The 20,092-nt window shown below is 29.6% G+C and overlaps 1 protein-coding gene across 11 annotated transcripts in view; it reads left to right on the top strand.

Moving 5' to 3' along the window:
• The window catches only part of LOC123269374 (ryanodine receptor), a 60,470-nt gene extending 42,389 nt beyond the window's left edge, over positions 1–18,081 (top strand). For 4 of the 11 annotated variants that reach the window (XM_044735019.1, XM_044735017.1, XM_044735015.1 and 1 more), the window contains 20 exons: positions 265–1,210; positions 2,287–3,302; positions 4,303–4,674; positions 4,801–4,913; positions 6,040–6,133; positions 6,230–6,478; positions 6,661–6,675; positions 7,915–7,935; positions 8,020–8,431; positions 8,512–8,916; positions 10,039–10,255; positions 10,341–11,199; positions 11,901–12,097; positions 12,444–12,690; positions 12,779–13,356; positions 14,439–14,499; positions 14,585–14,863; positions 14,955–15,111; positions 15,932–16,097; positions 16,975–18,081. In XM_044735019.1, coding sequence (XP_044590954.1) covers positions 265–1,210; positions 2,287–3,302; positions 4,303–4,674; positions 4,801–4,913; positions 6,040–6,133; positions 6,230–6,478; positions 6,661–6,675; positions 7,915–7,935; positions 8,020–8,431; positions 8,512–8,916; positions 10,039–10,255; positions 10,341–11,199; positions 11,901–12,097; positions 12,444–12,690; positions 12,779–13,356; positions 14,439–14,499; positions 14,585–14,863; positions 14,955–15,111; positions 15,932–16,097; positions 16,975–17,137 — 6,567 coding nt within the window. In that variant the 3' untranslated portion in view covers positions 17,138–18,081. Of the gene's footprint in view, positions 1–264; positions 1,211–2,286; positions 3,303–4,302; positions 4,675–4,800; positions 4,914–5,818; positions 5,929–6,039; positions 6,134–6,229; positions 6,479–6,660; positions 6,676–7,914; positions 7,936–8,019; positions 8,432–8,511; positions 8,917–10,038; positions 10,256–10,340; positions 11,200–11,900; positions 12,098–12,443; positions 12,691–12,778; positions 13,357–14,438; positions 14,500–14,584; positions 14,864–14,954; positions 15,112–15,931; positions 16,098–16,974 lie in introns of all 11 variants that reach the window. The other 7 variants (XM_044735022.1, XM_044735021.1, XM_044735020.1 and 4 more) reach the window with 4 other exon arrangements.
• Positions 18,082–20,092: the final 2,011 nt, after the last annotated feature.

Raw genomic sequence — 20,092 nt, 5'->3', positions numbered from 1 at the left:
AAAGAGTAACTCAATTAGTAATAAATATTTTTGTATATCACTAGGCACTAGGCATTAAACCTATCTCTTTTTCCCTACCCTATGTACAGACAATCTTTTTGTCTCTATGGGGATTATATGTAGTTATTTTGTACGACTATGAATGTAATTTTGGGAAGTAAATAAATAAATAAATAAATATATATATATATATATATATATATATATATATATATATATATATAGATTTGAAAATTTTTATTTATTAATTATTGATTTCTTCAGAGCGATGCAGCGAATCCATTTAATTACAATCCACATCCAGTTGATATGACCAACCTTACATTAAGCAGAGAAATGCAAAATATGGCTGAAAGATTAGCCGATAATGCTCACGACATTTGGGCAAAGAAGAAAAAAGAAGAGTTGATAACTTCAGGAGGTGGAATTCATCCTCAATTAGTTCCGTATGATTTACTAACAGACAAGGAAAAGCGCAAAGACCGCGAACGTTCTCAGGAATTTTTGAAGTATCTTCAATACCAAGGTTACAAATTGCACAAACCAAACCGCGGTGGTGAAACAGAAGTCGCGGGAGCTGGAGCTGCTGTTGAGCTTAGATTCGCGTACTCGCTTCTGGAGAAATTGATCGCGTATTTGGATAAGGCGACTATCAACATGAAGCTTTTGAAGCCTTCAGATACGTACAGCAGACGAAACAGTTTTAAAACTTCAACGCGAGATATTAAATTCTTCAGCAAAGTCGTGCTACCTTTGATGGAAAAATACTTTAGTACTCACAGAAATTACTTTATTGCTGTTGCAACGGCGACTAATAATGTTGGTGCAGCTTCGCTTAAAGAAAAGGAAATGGTTGCTGCGTTGTTTTGCAAATTGGCGAGTTTGTTGCGCTCAAGACTCGCGGCTTTTGGCGCGGATGTAAGAATCACTGTACGATGTCTTCAGGTACTTGTTAAAGGAATTGACGCGAAATCGCTGGTTAAAAATTGTCCTGAGTTTATTAGAACTTCTATGCTGACTTTCTTTAATAACACTGCGGATGATCTTGGTCACACGATTTTGAATCTTCAGGAGGGAAGGTATAGTCATCTTCGTGGGACACATTTGAAGACTTCCACGTCGTTGTTTTATATCAACAGTGTTGTTTTGCCGACACTCACTGCTATGTTCGATCATCTTGCTGTTTGTGAATATGGCAGCGATCTTTTGCGTAAGTTACAGTTAATAATTTTTTTTATACTTAAATTTTAACTCTTTCAAATATTTATTTGATTTAACATTCATTCCAAATAGAAAAATTTCAAAAGTTAAAGTAAAAGACTAAAATTATTCCATAAAACCAAATAAATATTATTGAAAAATTGAAATATATAATAAATATTTTCAAGTTGGGTCAACCATTTTAATTTTCATTAGTTTGAACGAAATTTCTATTTAATTTTATTGATATATTTTTTTTTTTGGAAAATACATAAATATACGAATTAAAAAAAAAAAAAAATTAATTATCTCAATTTTAACAAATTTTCAAAAAAATATGTAAATTTTTTTAAAAATTGCGATATTCAACTTTTTTATTTTTTTTTTTTAATTGTTCGTTTTTTTTATGTACTTTTCAAAAAAATATGTATAAAAAAAAAAAAATAGAAATTTTATTCAAAAACATGGGAGCCAAAATTTTTTCCAACTCTTGAATGCAAAAAAAATATGGAAATATTAATTTTTTGATATTTTTGATATCACAACCATAAATCCGCCGTAAAAACAAGCAGAATAAAAAAAATTTTTGAATGTTAATTTTTTACCTAAATATGGCGAAAAATAGATGAAAATTAAGTTAGCCGACACTAGAAAATTTTTGTTTTTTTTTTAAATTAAAAATTAGAACTAAAAAACTATTTTTAAAAAATTCCACGGATAATTTTTAAAATTTTCTGCACGTGAAAATTATTGTTTTAATTTATTAAAAAATATTTTTCAATAAAAAAAAAATTCTAAAGATTCTTAGATGTCGGCTAATTTAATTTTCATAAAAAATAAGTTTAATCCCACTTGTAAATAATTACCATAATTTTTTTAAATTTAAATTTTAATTCCTTCAAATATTTATTTGATTTAACATTTATTACAAATAAAAAAATATCAAAAGTTCAAAAATTTCTATTTAAAGTAAAAGACTAAAATTATTCAATAAAACCGAATAAATATTAAAAAAAAATTGGGATATAAAAAAATTTGTTATAATTACAGATCAGAAATTAAAAGATTTATGTTTACACATTGCAGTTGATCAAATTCAAGTAGCATCATACAAAATGCTAGCATCACTCTACTCCCTCGGAACTGATGCAACATTGACCCACGACCGCAAGTACCTAAAGACTGAAATCGAACGAAACAAACCAAATTTGGGATCCTGCCTCGGCGCATTCTCCAGTTGTTTCCCGGTAGCTTTCCTCGAGCCTCACCTTAACAAACATAATCAATTTTCTCTACTAAACCGCATCGCCGATAATTCTCTCGAAGCTCAAGATATAATGATGCGAATGGACTCAAGTATGCCGACTCTGGAAACGATTCTCGCAGAAGTTGACGCTTTCGTCGAGTCCGAACAAACTTACAACGACGCGCCGCATATCGTCGACGTGATACTACCTCTCCTGTGTTCTTACCTGCCATTCTGGTGGGCTCAGGGTCCAGATAACGTTAATCCTACCGAAGGTACCTACGTCAGTATGGTAACCAGCGACCACATGAACCAGTTGCTTAAAAATGTATTGAAGTTGATAAAAAAAAATATCGGAAATGAAAACGCTCCATGGATGACCCGCATCGCAGCTTACACTCAACAGATTATCATCAACTCCTCAGAGGAATTGTTGAAGGATCCATTTTTACCGCTTGCTGAAAGGGTCAGGAAACGGACTGACAATATGTTCCACAAAGAAGAATCACTTCGCGGGTTCATTAAGTCTTCAACTGATGATACTTCGCAAGTAGAAGCTCAGATTCAAGAAGATTGGCAGCTTCTTGTACGAGATATTTACGCTTTCTATCCATTGTTGATTAAGTACGTTGACTTGCAACGTAATCATTGGTTGAGAAATAATATTCCTGAGGCTGAAGACTTGTATAATCATGTAGCAGCCATTTTTAACATCTGGTCAAAATCTCAATACTTCCTTAAAGAAGAACAGAACTTTATTTCGGCAAATGAAATTGATAATATGGTTCTTATTATGCCTACTGCAATTCGAAGAACTGCTACTGTTACTGATGGATCTGCTCCTGCTCCCGGAAAGGTTTTAATTTATTTTTTTTTATACGAATTCCTTATATATTTCACAAATATGAGATATATCATAGATTTAAAATATATGGAAAAAATCGTGTGTATTCAAATGAAAGGTCTTGTTGAGTGTAACACCAGGAAGAGCTTATATCTTAAGAAATGTCGAAAATTAAGAAATGACGTATTTTGTCTAATGATATATATATATATGATATTTCTCATATTTGTGAAATATATGAAATATATAAAAAATTAGTGTGGGAATTCAAATGAAAGATCTCGATGACCGTAACATCAAGATGAGCTTATATCTTAAAAAATGTCAATAATTAAGAAATTACGTTGGATTTTGTCTTCTGATGATATTTTGAACGATATAAGCTCATCCTGGAATTACCTAAATCGAGACCTTTCATTTGAATACCCACACGAATTTTTTGATATATTTTATATATATATATATATATATATATATATATATATATATATATATATATATATGATATTTCTCATATTTTTTGAAATATATGAAATATATAAAAAATTAGTGTGGGAATTCAAATGAAAGATCTCGATGAGCGTAACATTAAGATGAGTTTATATCTTAAAAAAAGTCAATAATTCAAAAATGACGTTGTATTTTGTCTACTGATGATATTTGTAGCGATATAAGCTTATCCTGGAGTTACATTTATCGAGACCTTTCATTTGAATACCCACACGAATTTTTCGATATATTTTATATATATGATATTTCTCATATTTGTGAAATATATAAAATATTCGTGTGGGGATTCAAATGAAAGGTCTTGATAAGCGTAACATCAGGATGAGCTTATATCCTAAAAAAGGTCAATGGTTAAGAAATGACATTGTATTTTGTCTACTGATGATATTTTTAACAAAATAAGCTCATCCTAGATTGACACTCCATCAATTTTTTTATTGATTAATCAATCGTATTTAATTTTCTAATTCATTAAAATTATATTAATAATTTTTCCTAACAGAAAAAGAAGAAGAACCGTGATAAGAAACGTGACAAAGACAAAGAAGTCCAGGCATCATTAATGGTAGCCTGTCTCAAACGTTTATTACCAGTGGGACTTAATTTATTCGCTGGCCGAGAACAAGAGTTGGTCCAGCACTGCAAAGATCGTTTTCTCAAGAAACTTCCGGAAGCAGACATCGCGGAGTTTGCTAAAATACAACTAACTCTACCCGACAAAATAGACCCCGCGGACGAAATGTCTTGGCAACACTACTTGTACTCGAAGTTGGGGCAAAAGAAGGATATCGTTGAACCAGGGAAGCCACCGCAGACCGAGGATGTCGTTATGAGAATTACCGACATGGCGAAAGTACTCTACGGACTTCATATGGTAAGTTATTTTTATTATATTGTTTGAATATAACTCGATCAAGATTAATTTCATTAATTTTTGTAGTATAAGTTTTATAAATTTTTCGAGATGTTTATTTACAATGTATGAATTTTTTTTGAGTAGATTGATCATCCCCAGCAGCAAGGCAAGAGTAGTTACAAATCCGTGGTCTCTATTCAACGGAAACGAGCGGTTATCGCTTGTTTCCGTCAGAATCCCTTACATTCCTTACCCAGGTATCCTAATTTTTATTTATGTGTGGTCCTTTATGGTTAATTTTATTCATTTAATTTTATCATTAATTAATTTTTTGATAATTTGTTGTGATTTTGGATTTGCTAATCAATTGTTTTTATTTTCAACATTAACATCAAAATTTTGATCACGCCATTGAAAATTGTTGATATTTTTTTACTGCTACAAAATTGAAAGTAATAAAATATACGATACATATATATATATATATTTCTGATCGGATGTGACAAGTGTGATAATAATTTACTAGCAACCTTGCAGTCACTATGTGACTGCCGTAACTTGTGAACTATAAATAAATAAAATTTTGTTTTAGTAAATAACGACTTTTGTTAAATTGCACTGTATTTTCTTAACTATTGATGTTTTTGAAGATATAAGCTCATCCCGATGTTACACCCATCAAGAGCTTTCATTTGAGTACCCACATGCATTTTTGATATATTTTTTATGTATACATATATATAATATATATAAATATATAAAATATATGAAAAATTGATGTGGGTACTCAAATGAAAGGTCTCGATGAGTGTAATGTCAAAATGAGCTTATATCTTTAAAAATGTCAATAGATCACCAGATACAAGGTCATTTCTTAATTATGTATCTAGAGATAGAGCATTTTCGAATGCAGCCTAAATATTCATCATAACAAATTGAATATTTGTAAAAACAATATGAAACCTTGAAAAGGCACAAATTCAAGCCAAGACCTTTGTAATGACACTAAATTTCGCTAAAAAAAAATCGATTTTGTCATATGACTATCCTGGAAACAAAATTTTTCTTATTCTCTTTATAATATAGATTAAAAATTAAATAATGTTTATTTTATACAATAATTACTAATAAAATAAGTTGTGTGTGCATGTTAAACTAATAGGCTACTAAACCAATGCCATCAAGAGACGGATGGAAACGCGTGTTGTGTGCAGCAAGAAAACGCGCTGCTGTTGCATGTCTTCGTAGTGAGCCTTTGTATAAATTGAGGAGGTAAATTACTCAATTACTTATTTAATACATTAAATAATTTTTTTAATACGAATAAATAATTAAAATAATTACTAAGATAATTAAAAAAAATTTATTAATAAATTATTTTAGACATCGGGCCATAAATATATTTGCAAGAACTTATTACGAACTATGGCTCCAAGACGAAAATGTTGGACAGGAAAAAATGATTGAAGATTTAACGGTAATTTTCAATAACTCAAAACTAATTGAGATAAATTATTTAAATTTAAATTATTTACATCATGATTAATTTTAATTAAAATTATTTTGGGTCCAGCAATCTTTTGAAGACGCAGAACTTAAGAAAGTAGACTCCGCGGAAGACGAAGGAAAACCCGATCCCCTAACACAATTGGTAACAACTTTCTGTCGCGGCGCGATGACCGAGCGTACTGGTGCTCTTCAAGAAGACCCTCTGTACATGAGTTACGCGCAAATTATTTCCAAGTCCTGTGGGGAAGAAGAAGAAGAGGGTGAAGATGAAGAGGGTGGTGGCGGCGAAGAAGAGGGTCAGGCTTCTATTCATGTAAGCTTTTTAAAAATTTATAAGTAACTAAAAATAGTATAACAATAGTACTAGCTTTTTGTGGCGTAAGTTTTGAGGAATGAAATTCATTTAATTGAATCATGAATGCTATTTACAATAAAAAATTGAGAATATTAATGCATGTATTCTCTTTTTTTAAATCATAACACTTCGGCCAGCAGAATAAAGAAGTATTGGTAAGATTGGGTAGTTTGAATTAACATCGTTGTTGTTATTTATCAATTGTATTGATATCAGTCATATTAGGGTGGGTTAAAAAAATCAATTTTTTTTTTTTTCAAGTGACGCTTAACGTAATAATAAGTCCTCTTGTTTCCCGCTTCACAACAATATTTAATTTTAAATTAAACTTTTTTAAAATTAAATCATGGTTTTATTTTATTTTAAATTTTAAAAATAAAACTCAAATAATAATAATATTAATTAGAAAAAATTAAATTTGTAAGAAATTCAAAAATTAAATTGAAATTTTTTGAATATCCAATCAAAAACTTTTTAAATCAGTACACATGAAAATTTGATAATGAATATCTTTTGAACGCTTAATTTAATCACCAAAAAATGATACCATTTTTATACACAGAAAAAGAAATTTACTTGAATCAAGTAAATAATTTTGAAGAATTTTATCTTCTTGATTTGAGTAGAAAAATTCTTAAACTAAGAAATTTTTCTTGGTTTAAGTAAATTTTACTTGATTTAAGAATTTTTTGTCTTGATTCAAGACAATGAAACTCTTCAAAATTATTTTCTTGGTTTAAGAATTTTTCTCTTGATTCAAGTTAATTTTTTGTGTAAAGCAGTTAATTTGCTACAAAAATTTTTATTACGCATTTTATAATAGTCATTGTAGAGTTATAAAATTCACAAACAAAAATAAAATTTGTCTTAAAATAATCAAACATAAATTTTCAGTATCATTTAAATGGTGAGGTTTACGGAAAAAATAAAATACTTTTCTTGTAGAGCATTAAATTGACTACAATATTCTTCAAAAAACATTTTTCTGTACAATTAATTAATGATTAGGTATAAATTTTTTTCTATTAGACTAAAAGAAAAAAAAAAAAAAAACTGCGATACGGAGGATTTTCCTATTAAAATTAAGAGCTCATATTTGGTAAAGATTTTTTTAAGGTGTCTAGCAATCCATTTTTCCGTTTCACTTGTAAAAAAAAAATAATCGGTTTTTTTGAACCACCCTTAGTCATATTCTTTGTGATTTATTATTAACCACTGTTTATCCTTCATCGTTCATTGTATTTATCATTAATATTTATTTTTTAAAACTGTCAAAATTATTATCGTGTATTTTGGATTATAATTATCATTTTTAGCAATGTCTCTATGTAATTTGTTTGATTTTTTTCTAATTGGTTTAATAATTTAAATGTGTGATTTTTTGCTAACTTAAGAGGCCGATGTATAAATTAATGGTAAGATTATTCAATTACGTTGATACAAAGCAATTCCATTTTAATTGATAATAAATATTTATTATCTGTTTAAAATAAATTTAGGAACAAGAAATGGAAAAACAAAAATTGCTATTCCACCAAGCACGACTTGCAAATCGAGGTGTCGCAGAAATGGTTCTCCTCCACATATCAGCATGCAAAGGAGTACCCAGTGAAATGGTAATGAAAACTCTCGAGCTGGGAATATCGATCCTCCGCGGCGGTAATATTGATATCCAGCGGGGAATGTTGAATCACTTGAAAGAGAAAAAAGACGTCGGATTTTTCACTTCAATCGCGGGACTGATGAATTCCTGCAGCGTGTTAGATCTCGACGCCTTTGAGAGAAATACCAAAGCCGAGGGGTTGGGTGTGGGATCTGACGGAGCTGCCGGTGAGAAAAATATGCATGACGCTGAATTTACATGCGCTTTATTCAGGTTTATTCAATTGACTTGTGAAGGTCACAATTTAGGTAGTTAAAATTTTTTAATTTATTTTCCGTTTTTACGGAACACTTTTTGAATTTTTAATTAAACTTTTTTTCATTCATAGACTGGCAAAATTATTTAAGAACGCAGGCTGGAAACACGACGACTGTAAACGTGGTAATTTGTACAGTAGATTACCTGCTGCGACTACAAGAGTCGATAATGGACTTTTACTGGCATTACTCGAGTAAAGAATTAATAGATCCCGCGGGTAAAGCTAATTTCTTCAAAGCAATCAGTGTTGCTAGTCAAGTATTTAACACGCTTACTGAAGTAATCCAAGGTCCTTGTGCTCAAAATCAACAAGCGCTTGCTCACTCGCGTTTATGGGACGCTGTCGGTGGTTTCTTGTTTTTGTTCTCTCATATGCAGGATAAATTGTCGAAACATTCGAGTCAAGTTGATTTGTTGAAAGAGTTGCTGAATCTTCAGAAAGATATGATTACTATGATGTTGTCTATGTTGGAAGGTAATTATTATTTTTTTTTTTGTAACTTTTGATGATTTAATTTAATACTAGTAACCTTCAATCACTATGTGACTGCCGTGACTTGTGAACTATAAATAGATAAAATTTTGCTTGAATAAATAATGACTTTTGTTAAATGGCACTGTATTTTTTTAACTATTGATGTTTTTAAAGATATAAGTTCATCCCGATGTTACATTCATCAAGAGCTTTCATTTGAGTACCCACATGCATTTTTGATATATTTTTCATGTATACATATATATAATATATATAAATATATGAAAAATTGATGTGGGTACTCAAATGAAAGGTCTCGATGAGTGTAATGTCGGAGTGAGCTAATATCTTTAAAAATTTCATTAGTTGACAAGATAGCAAGGTCAGTTCTTAATTATTGACATTTTTTCAGATATAAGTTCATCCTGATGTTACACTCATCAAGAGCTTTCATTTGAGTACCCACATGCATTTTTGATATATTTTTAATATATACATATATATAATATATGTAAAGATGTAAAAAATTGATGTGGGTACTCAAATGAAAGGTATTGATGAGTGTAACATTGAGATGAGCTTATATCTTTAAAAATCTCAATATTTCACAAGATACAAGGTCATTTCGTAATTATTGACATTTTTAAAGATATAAGCTCATCTCGATGTTACACTCATCAAGAGCTTTCATTTGAGTACCCACATGCATTTTTGATATATTTTTCATATATACATATATATATAATATATATAAATATATGAAAAATTCACGTGGGTACTCAAATGAAAAGTCTTGATGAGTGTAACATCGGGATGAGCTTATATCTTTAAAAATGTCAATAGTTCACAAAATAAAAGGTCACTTCTTAATTATCTATCTAGAGATAAAACATTTCTGAATGCAGCCTAAATACTTATCATCATAAATTAATTATTGGTGCGAATGATATGAAACCTTGAAATGGCACAACTCCAGGTCAAAACCTTTCCAACGATACCAAATTTAACCATAAAAACCCATTTTATCATATAAATATACTGGCTACAAAATTTCGCTTATTCTTTTAATAAAATAGATTTCATTTTTTTTTTTTCCTAATGTATGACTATTTTTCTCATCAGGAAATGTTGTAAATGGTACAATCGGTAAACAGATGGTTGATACATTGGTAGAGTCTGCGAGTAATGTCGAATTGATCCTCAAGTACTTTGACATGTTTTTGAAATTGAAAGATCTCGTGTCCTCGCCAAGTTTCCTAGAAGTTGATCTCAATAAAGACGGATGGGTGTATCCAAAAGACTTTAAAGAGAAAATGGAGCAGCAGAAAAGTTATACACCGTAAGTTTATCTTCTATATATCCAAACTAATATTTAGAAGATTAAATTGAATAAAACTTTTAAACTTGAACCTTTTAATGTTAAGGGAGGAAATAGATTTTTTGTTGGCCTGTTGCGAGATAAATCATGACGGGAAAATAGATTATGTCGCTTTTATGAATCGATTCCACGAGCCAGCCAAAGAAATAGGATTTAACTTAGCGGTGTTGCTAACGAATTTATCAGAACACATGCCAAATGAACCCCGTCTGGCGCGCTTCCTCGAGACAGCGGGCTCTGTTCTCAATTACTTTGAGCCATTCCTCGGTAGAATTGAAATCCTCGGTGGAAATAGGAAAATAGAACGCGTTTACTTTGAGATAAAGGAGTCTAATATTGAGCAGTGGGAAAAACCGCAGATCAAAGAATCCAAGCGGTCGTATTTCTACAGCACGGTGGTTGAAGCCGGAGACAAAGAGAAGCTTGAGACGTTTATTAACTTCTGTGAAGACGCTATTTTTGAAATGCAACATGCGAGCGCACTGATGGCTGTTGAAGAGAGCGGAGGAATCGGCAAAGCCAGAGAATCCTCTTACACGTATATCACCGACGACGATGAGGAGAAAAATAAAGATCCAATTAGACGAGGGATCCAAGCTTTCAAAGACGGAATTTCATTTTTATTTGCAATGTTCTCGATTGCTAATATTAAGAACAAAATTGCGGAAATGCAGCAGATGACGATACCTGAGCTAATTGTTGGATTTTTCAAAATGATATTCTACGCGTTTTATTACTCTGGATTTGGAGTTGGAATTGTTATTAATTACTTTTTGCAATTTTTATTGGCTTTGATGCGCGGTCCCCATGTCGAAGAACTTGTTGTTGAAGTTAAAGAAGAGGAAGAAAAATATTCACGGCATTTACCTACACTACCACCGACTCCTGATGAATCTAATTTACAAGTAATATTTTTTTTTTTATATTTCAAAGTTATTTTATGTATTTAATTCTTCAAATTTTTTAAAATAAAATTTTAATAGACCCTTTAAATTTTTTAGAAAAATTAAAAGTAGTCCAAAAAAGTTTGGAAAATCCAAAAATGCACGCCTCATAACGCTCATTCATTTTTTAAGAAAAAAATTAATTGTGTAATTGATGAAAAAAAAATTATAATTAAGTAATTTCTTACGGAGTATTTTTTATTTTTTATTAAGAAAATAATAAGACAAATAAGAAAAGTTCGTTTGTCTTTGTACGGTTGTACCGTAGTGAATTTTAATAAAAATTCAATTTAAAAGAAAATATGTAAACTAGGCTACTGATATGAAATACGGACCCAGTTCATCGAATTTTTATACTAATAAAAAAAGGTCCGGTCTCGAAATATCAATTTGTTCGGGAGCAATCGTTAGTACATTCAAAATGGGATGATATCAAAAAGTTTTTTTTTTTTCAAAATAGAAGTACTTATCTACTTATATTATTGTATAAGGGTAATATGGTTATGATAGAGGCATTTACAGATCATAAAATTGCTTGACCTTGACGAGTCGAGTATGAAGCACAACCTTACGCGCTTCGCGCTATGAGGCGTGGAAAATTATAAAAATTATTTTTAAATAAATTTGTTGAATAATTTAATTAAAAAATAAATTAAAATCAGGTACAAGCATTTGGTATGGACATAACTAAAGAAGAAGGTGGTCAAATAAAAATAGCTGCTCATGAATCGAATCCCTCGTCTCCCCAATCCAGCATAGATGAACCAGGGGAAAGTACTCCTGAGGAAGGTTTAGTTGACGGCGCTAGCAAAGCTGACGGTGAATCTGAAGGACCTGTTACCTTGGCTGATCTTTTAGGGTATGCTATTGTTGGCAATCGGAGAAAATAGGCCCGAAAAAATTTTATAGTTATGAAAAATTCATATTATTTCATTGAAATTATTATAAAATAAAAATAATAATAATAATAATAATTGAAAAACAAGCACCCCCAGAATTATCGCTCTATTATTTGTTACAAAAAAAAAATAAAAAATATTATTATTATTTTTATTTTATAATAATTTTAATGAAATAATATGAATTTTTCATAACATGAAAATTTTTTCGGGTCTATTTTTTCCGTGAAACTAATCTTTGCTATTTTTTAAATATTTAATTTTATTCAAAAAATAATAATTTTTATTCACAAAATAATTTTTTAGCGGTGAACAAGCAAGAGCTCAAGCCGCTGCAACAGCAGAAGCAGCAGCAGCCCAACAAGCAGCAATGGCTGCAGTTGAAGCTGAAGCTAAGCAAGAAGTCACTGTAGAGCCATCAGTGGGTTATACAATTGACTTTTCAGCTTACACTCATCGATTTCTTTCTATGTTGGCTAGAAATTTCTACTATCTTAAATATGCAGCATTAGGTCTTGCTTTTGCGATCAACTTTGTCCTTTTATCTTACCGAGTAATACAACATTTTTAATAAAATTAATTTAAATGATTAATTTTAATTATGGTGTGAACTAATTTAATGATATATCTTTAAACATCAGGTATCAGCTGCATTCGACCAAGATGACGGCAGTGGAGATTCTATCGATGACATCTTGTCAGAAATGTCGGGAGCAAGTGGCTCGGGTTCGGGTTTAGGAAGCGGTTTCGCGGAAACTGCGAGCAGTGGTAACGATGAAGACAGCTCTCAAGAAGAAGAAGATGATCCACTTGAATATGTCTCTGTACCAGAAGACTACTTTTGGCTAGCTCACTTGATGAGACTAATGGCCGGTTTACACTCTCTAGTATCGTTGGCAATGCTTGTCGCTTACTACCACCTTAAAGTACCGCTTGCTATCTTCAAACGTGAAAAAGAAGTCGCCCGTCGAGTTGAATTCGACGGTTTGTATATTATGGACAACACTTCCATTGAGGGTGAAGAACTTAAAGAAAAATGGGATAAAATAGTTATATCTGCCAAGACTTTTCCTGTTAACTATTGGGATAAGTTTGTTAAGAAAAAAGTCAGACAAAAGTACAGTGAAACTTATGACTTCGATGCTATTAGTAATCTTTTGGGGATGGAGAAAACTTCGTTTAGTCAACAGGAAGACGAAGGATCTGGAATTATACATTTGTAAGTTTTATTTAATTATTACTAGCAATCTTCCAGTCACTATGTGACTGCCGGGACTTGTGAACTATAAATAAATAAAATTTGGCTTTATTAGATAATGACTTTTGTTAAATTGACTGTACTTTTTTAACTATCGACGTTTTTAAAGATATAAACTCATCCCGATGTTACACTCATCAAGAGCATTTATTTGAGTACCAACATGCATTTTTTATATATTTTTCATATATACATATATATATATATATATATATATATATATATATATATATAATATTAATATATGAAAAATTGATGTGGATACTCAAATGAAAGGTCTCGATGAGTGTGATGTCGAAGTGAGCTTATATCTTTAAAAATGTCAATATTTCACAAGATACAAGGTTATTTCTTAATTATTGACATTTTTGAAGATATAAGCTCATCCCGATGTTACACTCATCAAGAGCTTTTATTTGAGTACCCACATGCATTTTTGATATATTTTTCATGTATACATATATATAAACATATAAATATATGAAAAATTGATGTGGGTACTCAAATGAAAGGTCTCGATGAATGTAATGTCGGGGTGAGCTTTTATCTTTAAAAATGTCATTATTTGACAAGATACAATCTCATTTCTTAATTATTGATATTTTTCAAGATATAAACTCATTTCGATGTTACACTCAGCGAGCCCTTTCATTTAAGTACCTACATGGCATTTTCTATATATTTCATATATATGGTATTTGTAAAATATATAAATATATAAAATATATGAAAAATTGATGTGGGTACTCAAATGAAAGGTCTTGATGAGTGTAACATCGGGATGAGCTTATCTATAAAAATGTCAATATTTCACAAGATAAAAGGTCATTTTTTAATTATGTATCTAGAGATAAAGTATTTTCGAATGCAGCCTAAATACTTATCATCATAGAAATTTAACCATAAACATCTATTTTATCATATAAATACACTGGCCACAAAATTTTTCTTATTCTTTTAATAATATAGATAATACTTCAATTTTTTTTAACTAATATCAAATCATTCTGACCAATCTGATGATTGTGTAATAATTTTTTCAGCTTCTTTAGCATCGATTGGAGGTATCAATTATGGAAAGCTGGTGTCACAATAACAGATCAAGTAATATATTAATTACTAGTACTAAAACCAATTTGTCTAAAGGACTTCATCGATAACAATAACTAACTAACTTTCTCACTTTCAGTCGTTCTTGTACAGTTTGTGGTATTTTACATTCTCAATTCTCGGCAATTACAACAACTTCTTCTTCGCGGCTCATCTACTGGACGTCGCAGTTGGATTCAAAACATTGAGAACTATTTTAGAGTCTGTCACGCACAATGGAAAACAATTAGTATTAACAGTCATGTTGCTCACTATTATCGTGTATATTTACACAGTCATAGCCTTTAATTTCTTCCGTAAATTTTACATACAAGATGAAGACGAAGAAGTCGACAAAAAATGTCACGACATGTTAACGGTTGGTATTTTCAATTAATAGATTAAAATTGAATAATTATAATATTTGATATAATTAAATATTAATCGATTAATATTATCTTCTTCGACAGTGTTTCGTTTTCCATCTTTATAAAGGAGTAAGAGCTGGAGGTGGTATCGGTGATGAAATTGGTGAACCTGACGGCGATGAATATGAACCTTACCGAATTATGTTTGATATTACATTTTTCTTCTTTGTAATTGTTATCCTTCTTGCTATTATTCAAGGTAATATTTATTTCAAATTTAATATTTATTTTAAATAAAGGCTGGCAATGGCCTGGTCGACTCAGTGCTCGCTTTTCGAAAGAGTCGAACCCGGGTTCGATCCCAGCACGCACCAATATTTTTCAGTGATTATAATTATAAATATGTGCGTTACGTTACGTTGCCCCAGCCTCTGGAAGTGGCAGAGATAGCCGGACGGCACACGTCTGATTTGGGCGATCACACATTTAAGCAACAACTTGAATGGGTGACCACTTTAGTCAGCGTTGGCTAGCGCGAGAGATCTCTGCACACTAGGAGAGGAGCCTAATGCTCCAGTGGTCGATAAAGAAGAGTTTCTTATCAATCACTGTAGACTTAGCCCAGCTCCGACTGTACTATCATGGGTTTTCTCTGTGGTTTCCCCATGATTCTGTTCCAACAGCCTGAGAAGGTGAGGTTCAGGGTGAATACGGTACAGAAAGCACAAGTCGATCCACAGCCGCAAAAATTAAAAGTAGAAATGAAGTGTCGGGTGGGACTTGCTGGGGTCCAATATGAGAAATAGAAAAAGCGTAGAGCTAGGAGAAAAAGAGGAATCAGCCTTGTAAAAACCGAGAGGTGTACAAGTAAAGCATAATAATATATTTATTTTAAATAATTATTATTTAAATTAGCAGATAAAGTGATAATAAATTAATTGCTTTTAATTAAAAATTTCAATCAACGGTTTTTAATTACTTTTCATTTGCGGGTTTCATTTAATCTCTAAATTAATTACGCTGTTTATTATTTATTTTATTTTTTATTATAATAATAACAATTTTTATAATAATTACAGGTTTGATCATTGATGCATTCGGAGAGCTTCGTGATCAATTGGAAAGTGTTAAAACAAATATGGAAAGTAATTGCTTTATATGCGGATTAGGGAAAGAATATTTTGATGCTGTTCCTCGTGGATTTGAAACGCACGTTACACAAGAGCATAATTTAGCAAATTACATGTAAGTATATTTTTTTTATTTAATTACCCATTCGATTAATAATTTAAACTAGCAACCTTGCAGTCACTATGTGACGGCCGTGACTTGTGAACTATAAATAAATTAAATTTTGCTTTAATAAATAATGACTTTTGTTAAATTGCACAGTATTTTCTTAACTATTGACGTTTTTAAAGATATAAGCTCATCCCGATGTTACATTTATCAAGAGCTTCCATGTGAGTACCCACATGCATTTTGATATATTTTTCACATATACATATATATAATATATATAAATATATGAAATATTGATGTGGGTACTCAAATGAAAGGTCTTGATGAATGTAACATCGGGATGAGCTTATATCTTTAAAAATGTCAATATTTCACAAGATACAAGATTATTTCTTAATTATTGACATTTTTAAAGATATAAGCTCATCCCGATGTTATACTCATCAAGAGCTTTTATTTGAGTACCCACATGCATTTTTGATATATTTTTCATATATACATATATATAATATATATAAATATATGAAATATTGATGTGGGTACTCAAACGAAAGGTCTTGATGAATGTAACATCGGGATGAGCTTATATCTTTAAAAATGTCAACAGTTCACAAGATACAAGGTCATTTCTTAATTATCTATCTAGAGAGAGTATTTTCGAATGCATCCTAAATACTCATCATCATAAATTGACTATTGGTGAGAATGATATGAAATCTTAAAAAGGCACAACTCCCGGTCAAGACTTTTCCAACGATACCAAATTTAACCATAAAAACCCATTTTATCATATAAATACACTGGTCACAAAATTTTGCTTGTTCCCTTAATAATATAGATTATAATTATAAATATTATTAACTCTATGTTATTTTTAAAGGTTCTTCCTCATGCATCTCATTAATAAGCCAGACACCGAGTACACAGGTCAAGAGACTTATGTATGGAACATGTATCAACAGCGACAGTGGGACTTTTTCCCGGTTGGTGACTGCTTTAGAAAACAGAACGAAGCCGGAGAGGAAGAAGTCAAAAAAAAATAATTTTAAGTGTTTCATTTTTTTTTTTTTTTTTTTTTTCATTCAATTGATTATTTAATCAATTAAATAAAATATTATTTACTTACAGACGACAAAATATAAAGACAACCGACAGTAATGAATTGACAGAAAAAATTATTAAATCAATGACAATCTCATATCGTAGCGGGCTTTGAGTTTTTCTTACTCGTCTGTCGCACTGAATCAAAATTTTAAACAATTACATTTATTAAACAGAAATACTAGTACTAGTAATTAATAATTTTTGTTTTATCACAACTAGTGACTATTGAACGCGAATACGTACGTGATAATAAAGTGCTTAAAATTGAGGCTTTTTAAATTTATAAAATTGGCTTCAAATTACATTAGATTATGGTAAATAATAATAATATTAATAATAAAAAATAATAAGCATTGAACCAAAATTTTTAAATAATAAGTAATGATGATAAAAATAAAAATTTAACAAATTTTTCATAGCCATGAAATTAAAAATATTAATAATAATTCCAAAACTTGCAATTAAATTTCACCTATTTTTTCAACTTTATAATAGCTTAATATTCAAACCAATAGTTAATTACTAGACTATTAAAATTAGTACGTACGATTAATAAAGTAAAAAATCAACTATAGATTTTAAAACTAAAGAATGCACAAATTAGTTATTCTAAATGATAAATAAAAAAAAAAATCTCATTATTTTCTACAATACTTTATCGAGTGCGACATTACACACAAATAACAATCAATATTATTAATAATTAATAATTATTTATATCTAATGTGCGTTAAAAACATTTAAAATATTTATATTGTTACATGAATGGAAGTGTGTTTATCCTATTAAATAATTTATCTGTTGTTTTTGATTGTTATCCACGACTGAACTCATTAAGAATCATCTTCAATTATTAAAAATACATAACATATATATAAATAAATATTATAATATATTTGAGATTGTCAATATATTTGTAAATAAAACAAAAAAATGATAAATCTTCGGCAGGGCTATCCGAATAAAAATAAAATATCATTCTATAAAAACAACAAATTTATCTTTTTAATTATTATAAATATGAAAATTAAGTTAGCCGACATCTAAAAATTTTTAGAATTTTTTTTTTACTGAAAAAAAAATTTTCATTTGTAAAAAATTTGAAAAACAATACGTGAAATTTTTTAAAACTATTTTTTAGTTCTAATTTATTAATTTAAAAAAAAATTAGAAAATTTAAAACGTCGGCTAACTTTAGTATTATATAAATATTATAAAAAATTGGTTTATTTTTTTGGTGATAATTTTGATATTTTAATTCAAAATTCCCTTTGAAGATAAAGATTCCGTTTTTAGATCAATAAAATTTAATTCATGATTTTTATAAATTACTTTCGATGTAACTTTACACGGAAAAAAGTAAACTGTAATAAATAACAGTTGATTTATAATAAGTAATGATCAACTGCTAAAAATTACCATTTAAAACAGTAAAATCGTGATTTTACTATTCACTTTATAATAATCATTTAAACGTTACAATTTACTCTTTACATGGAAGAAAATACTATTTCAAACAGTAATATTCGCTATGTAAATGTCTAAAATGTTAAAGTATAATAATTAAGGAACTTCGAGCGAATCTAATGTAAAAAATAATTTCCAACTTTGAGCTTTGAAATTAAGTATACGTATAAATAAATACGTAATTTATTTAATCCCAAAATTTAAAAAAGATTCACCGTTTAGTTACTTAGATATTAAATTTTAAAAATCACATATTTTATCTCCTTATACACGGGCTTTTATGGCGGACAGACTTTTGTCGAGACTTTAATTATTTTTTTCAATATTAACCTCCCAACTTTAACGTATAAAAAACTATGCACAAGAAACTTGGATTATTTCAAAATATAAAAACAATTTAATAATAATATATTACCGATATGATTTTTGAAATATTTAAAGTCAAATTTTATGTTTGTAACTCGTTTATCGTCAGCCATTTATTCGAATAAAGATTTGACAACATCGCGTCAACAGCTGAGAAAAAAGAAAAGGATAGAAATATAGTTACAGGGAGAGAAATTTTTAACTCACACACTCATCCATGTCTCAGTTATGGGTATAATCAAACGCGCTATTGCCAAATATGTTTATTTATTCCGGCAAGTAATAAATACCAAAGTCATTTTATTGCTTTACTTTATTAAATAAGTAAAAATCATAAAGTATTAAATTGTTTAAGTTATTTTAAATTAATTAAAATAAAGAATTTTGACGAATATTGGGAAAACTAAAATTAAAAAAAAAATTTAACATTATTTTGACTCATTAGTTACGCTCGAACTTCCTTAAGAATTCAGACTTTGATATTTATCATTTCGTACCTAAAAAATGATCGCAATGATATGTAAAAAGTATAAAATAAAGTTAGTAAATTTCTAATACAAGCAACATCAATATTTATAAAGTAAAATGGTAAATTTTAAACGCAACGCTAAAAATCAAACCGTAATTATTGACTTGCTTGGACTAATAAATTTTACTGTTTCAAATGTTAAATTCTCCCAGAGTGGGACCCCCTTCTCTTTCATCTGCGTTCCCCTTCTCCTCATAACATGGACTATATATTGAAATGGTAATTTTTACTGTTTGAAACTGTAATTTTTTAAGATGAAAGAGTCGTTATTTACTATAGTGACAGCTACTAATCACTTATTTTGGATATTCAATTATAAATTGTGGCTTTTATACTTTCTACATTAAGTTGTGTAATATTTATATTTTTGCCACCCTGATGTCCGCTTTACTGTTTGAAACTATAAAAATTAACCGGAATCCGAGTGAATATTACAGTTTACTTTTTTCCGTGTACTTGAAAAACACGACCAATTTTTTATAATAAATAAATTAACTTGCAAAAAGATTGAAAAGGATGTAAGAGTTATTTT

This window comes from Cotesia glomerata, linkage group LG7 (genome assembly GCF_020080835.1).
Source record: "Cotesia glomerata isolate CgM1 linkage group LG7, MPM_Cglom_v2.3, whole genome shotgun sequence".
In the NCBI taxonomy this organism is placed as follows: Eukaryota; Metazoa; Arthropoda; class Insecta; order Hymenoptera; family Braconidae; genus Cotesia; species Cotesia glomerata.
The sequence above is the reverse complement of the archived record's forward strand: the minus strand, read 5'-3'. Positions and strand labels throughout refer to the sequence as shown.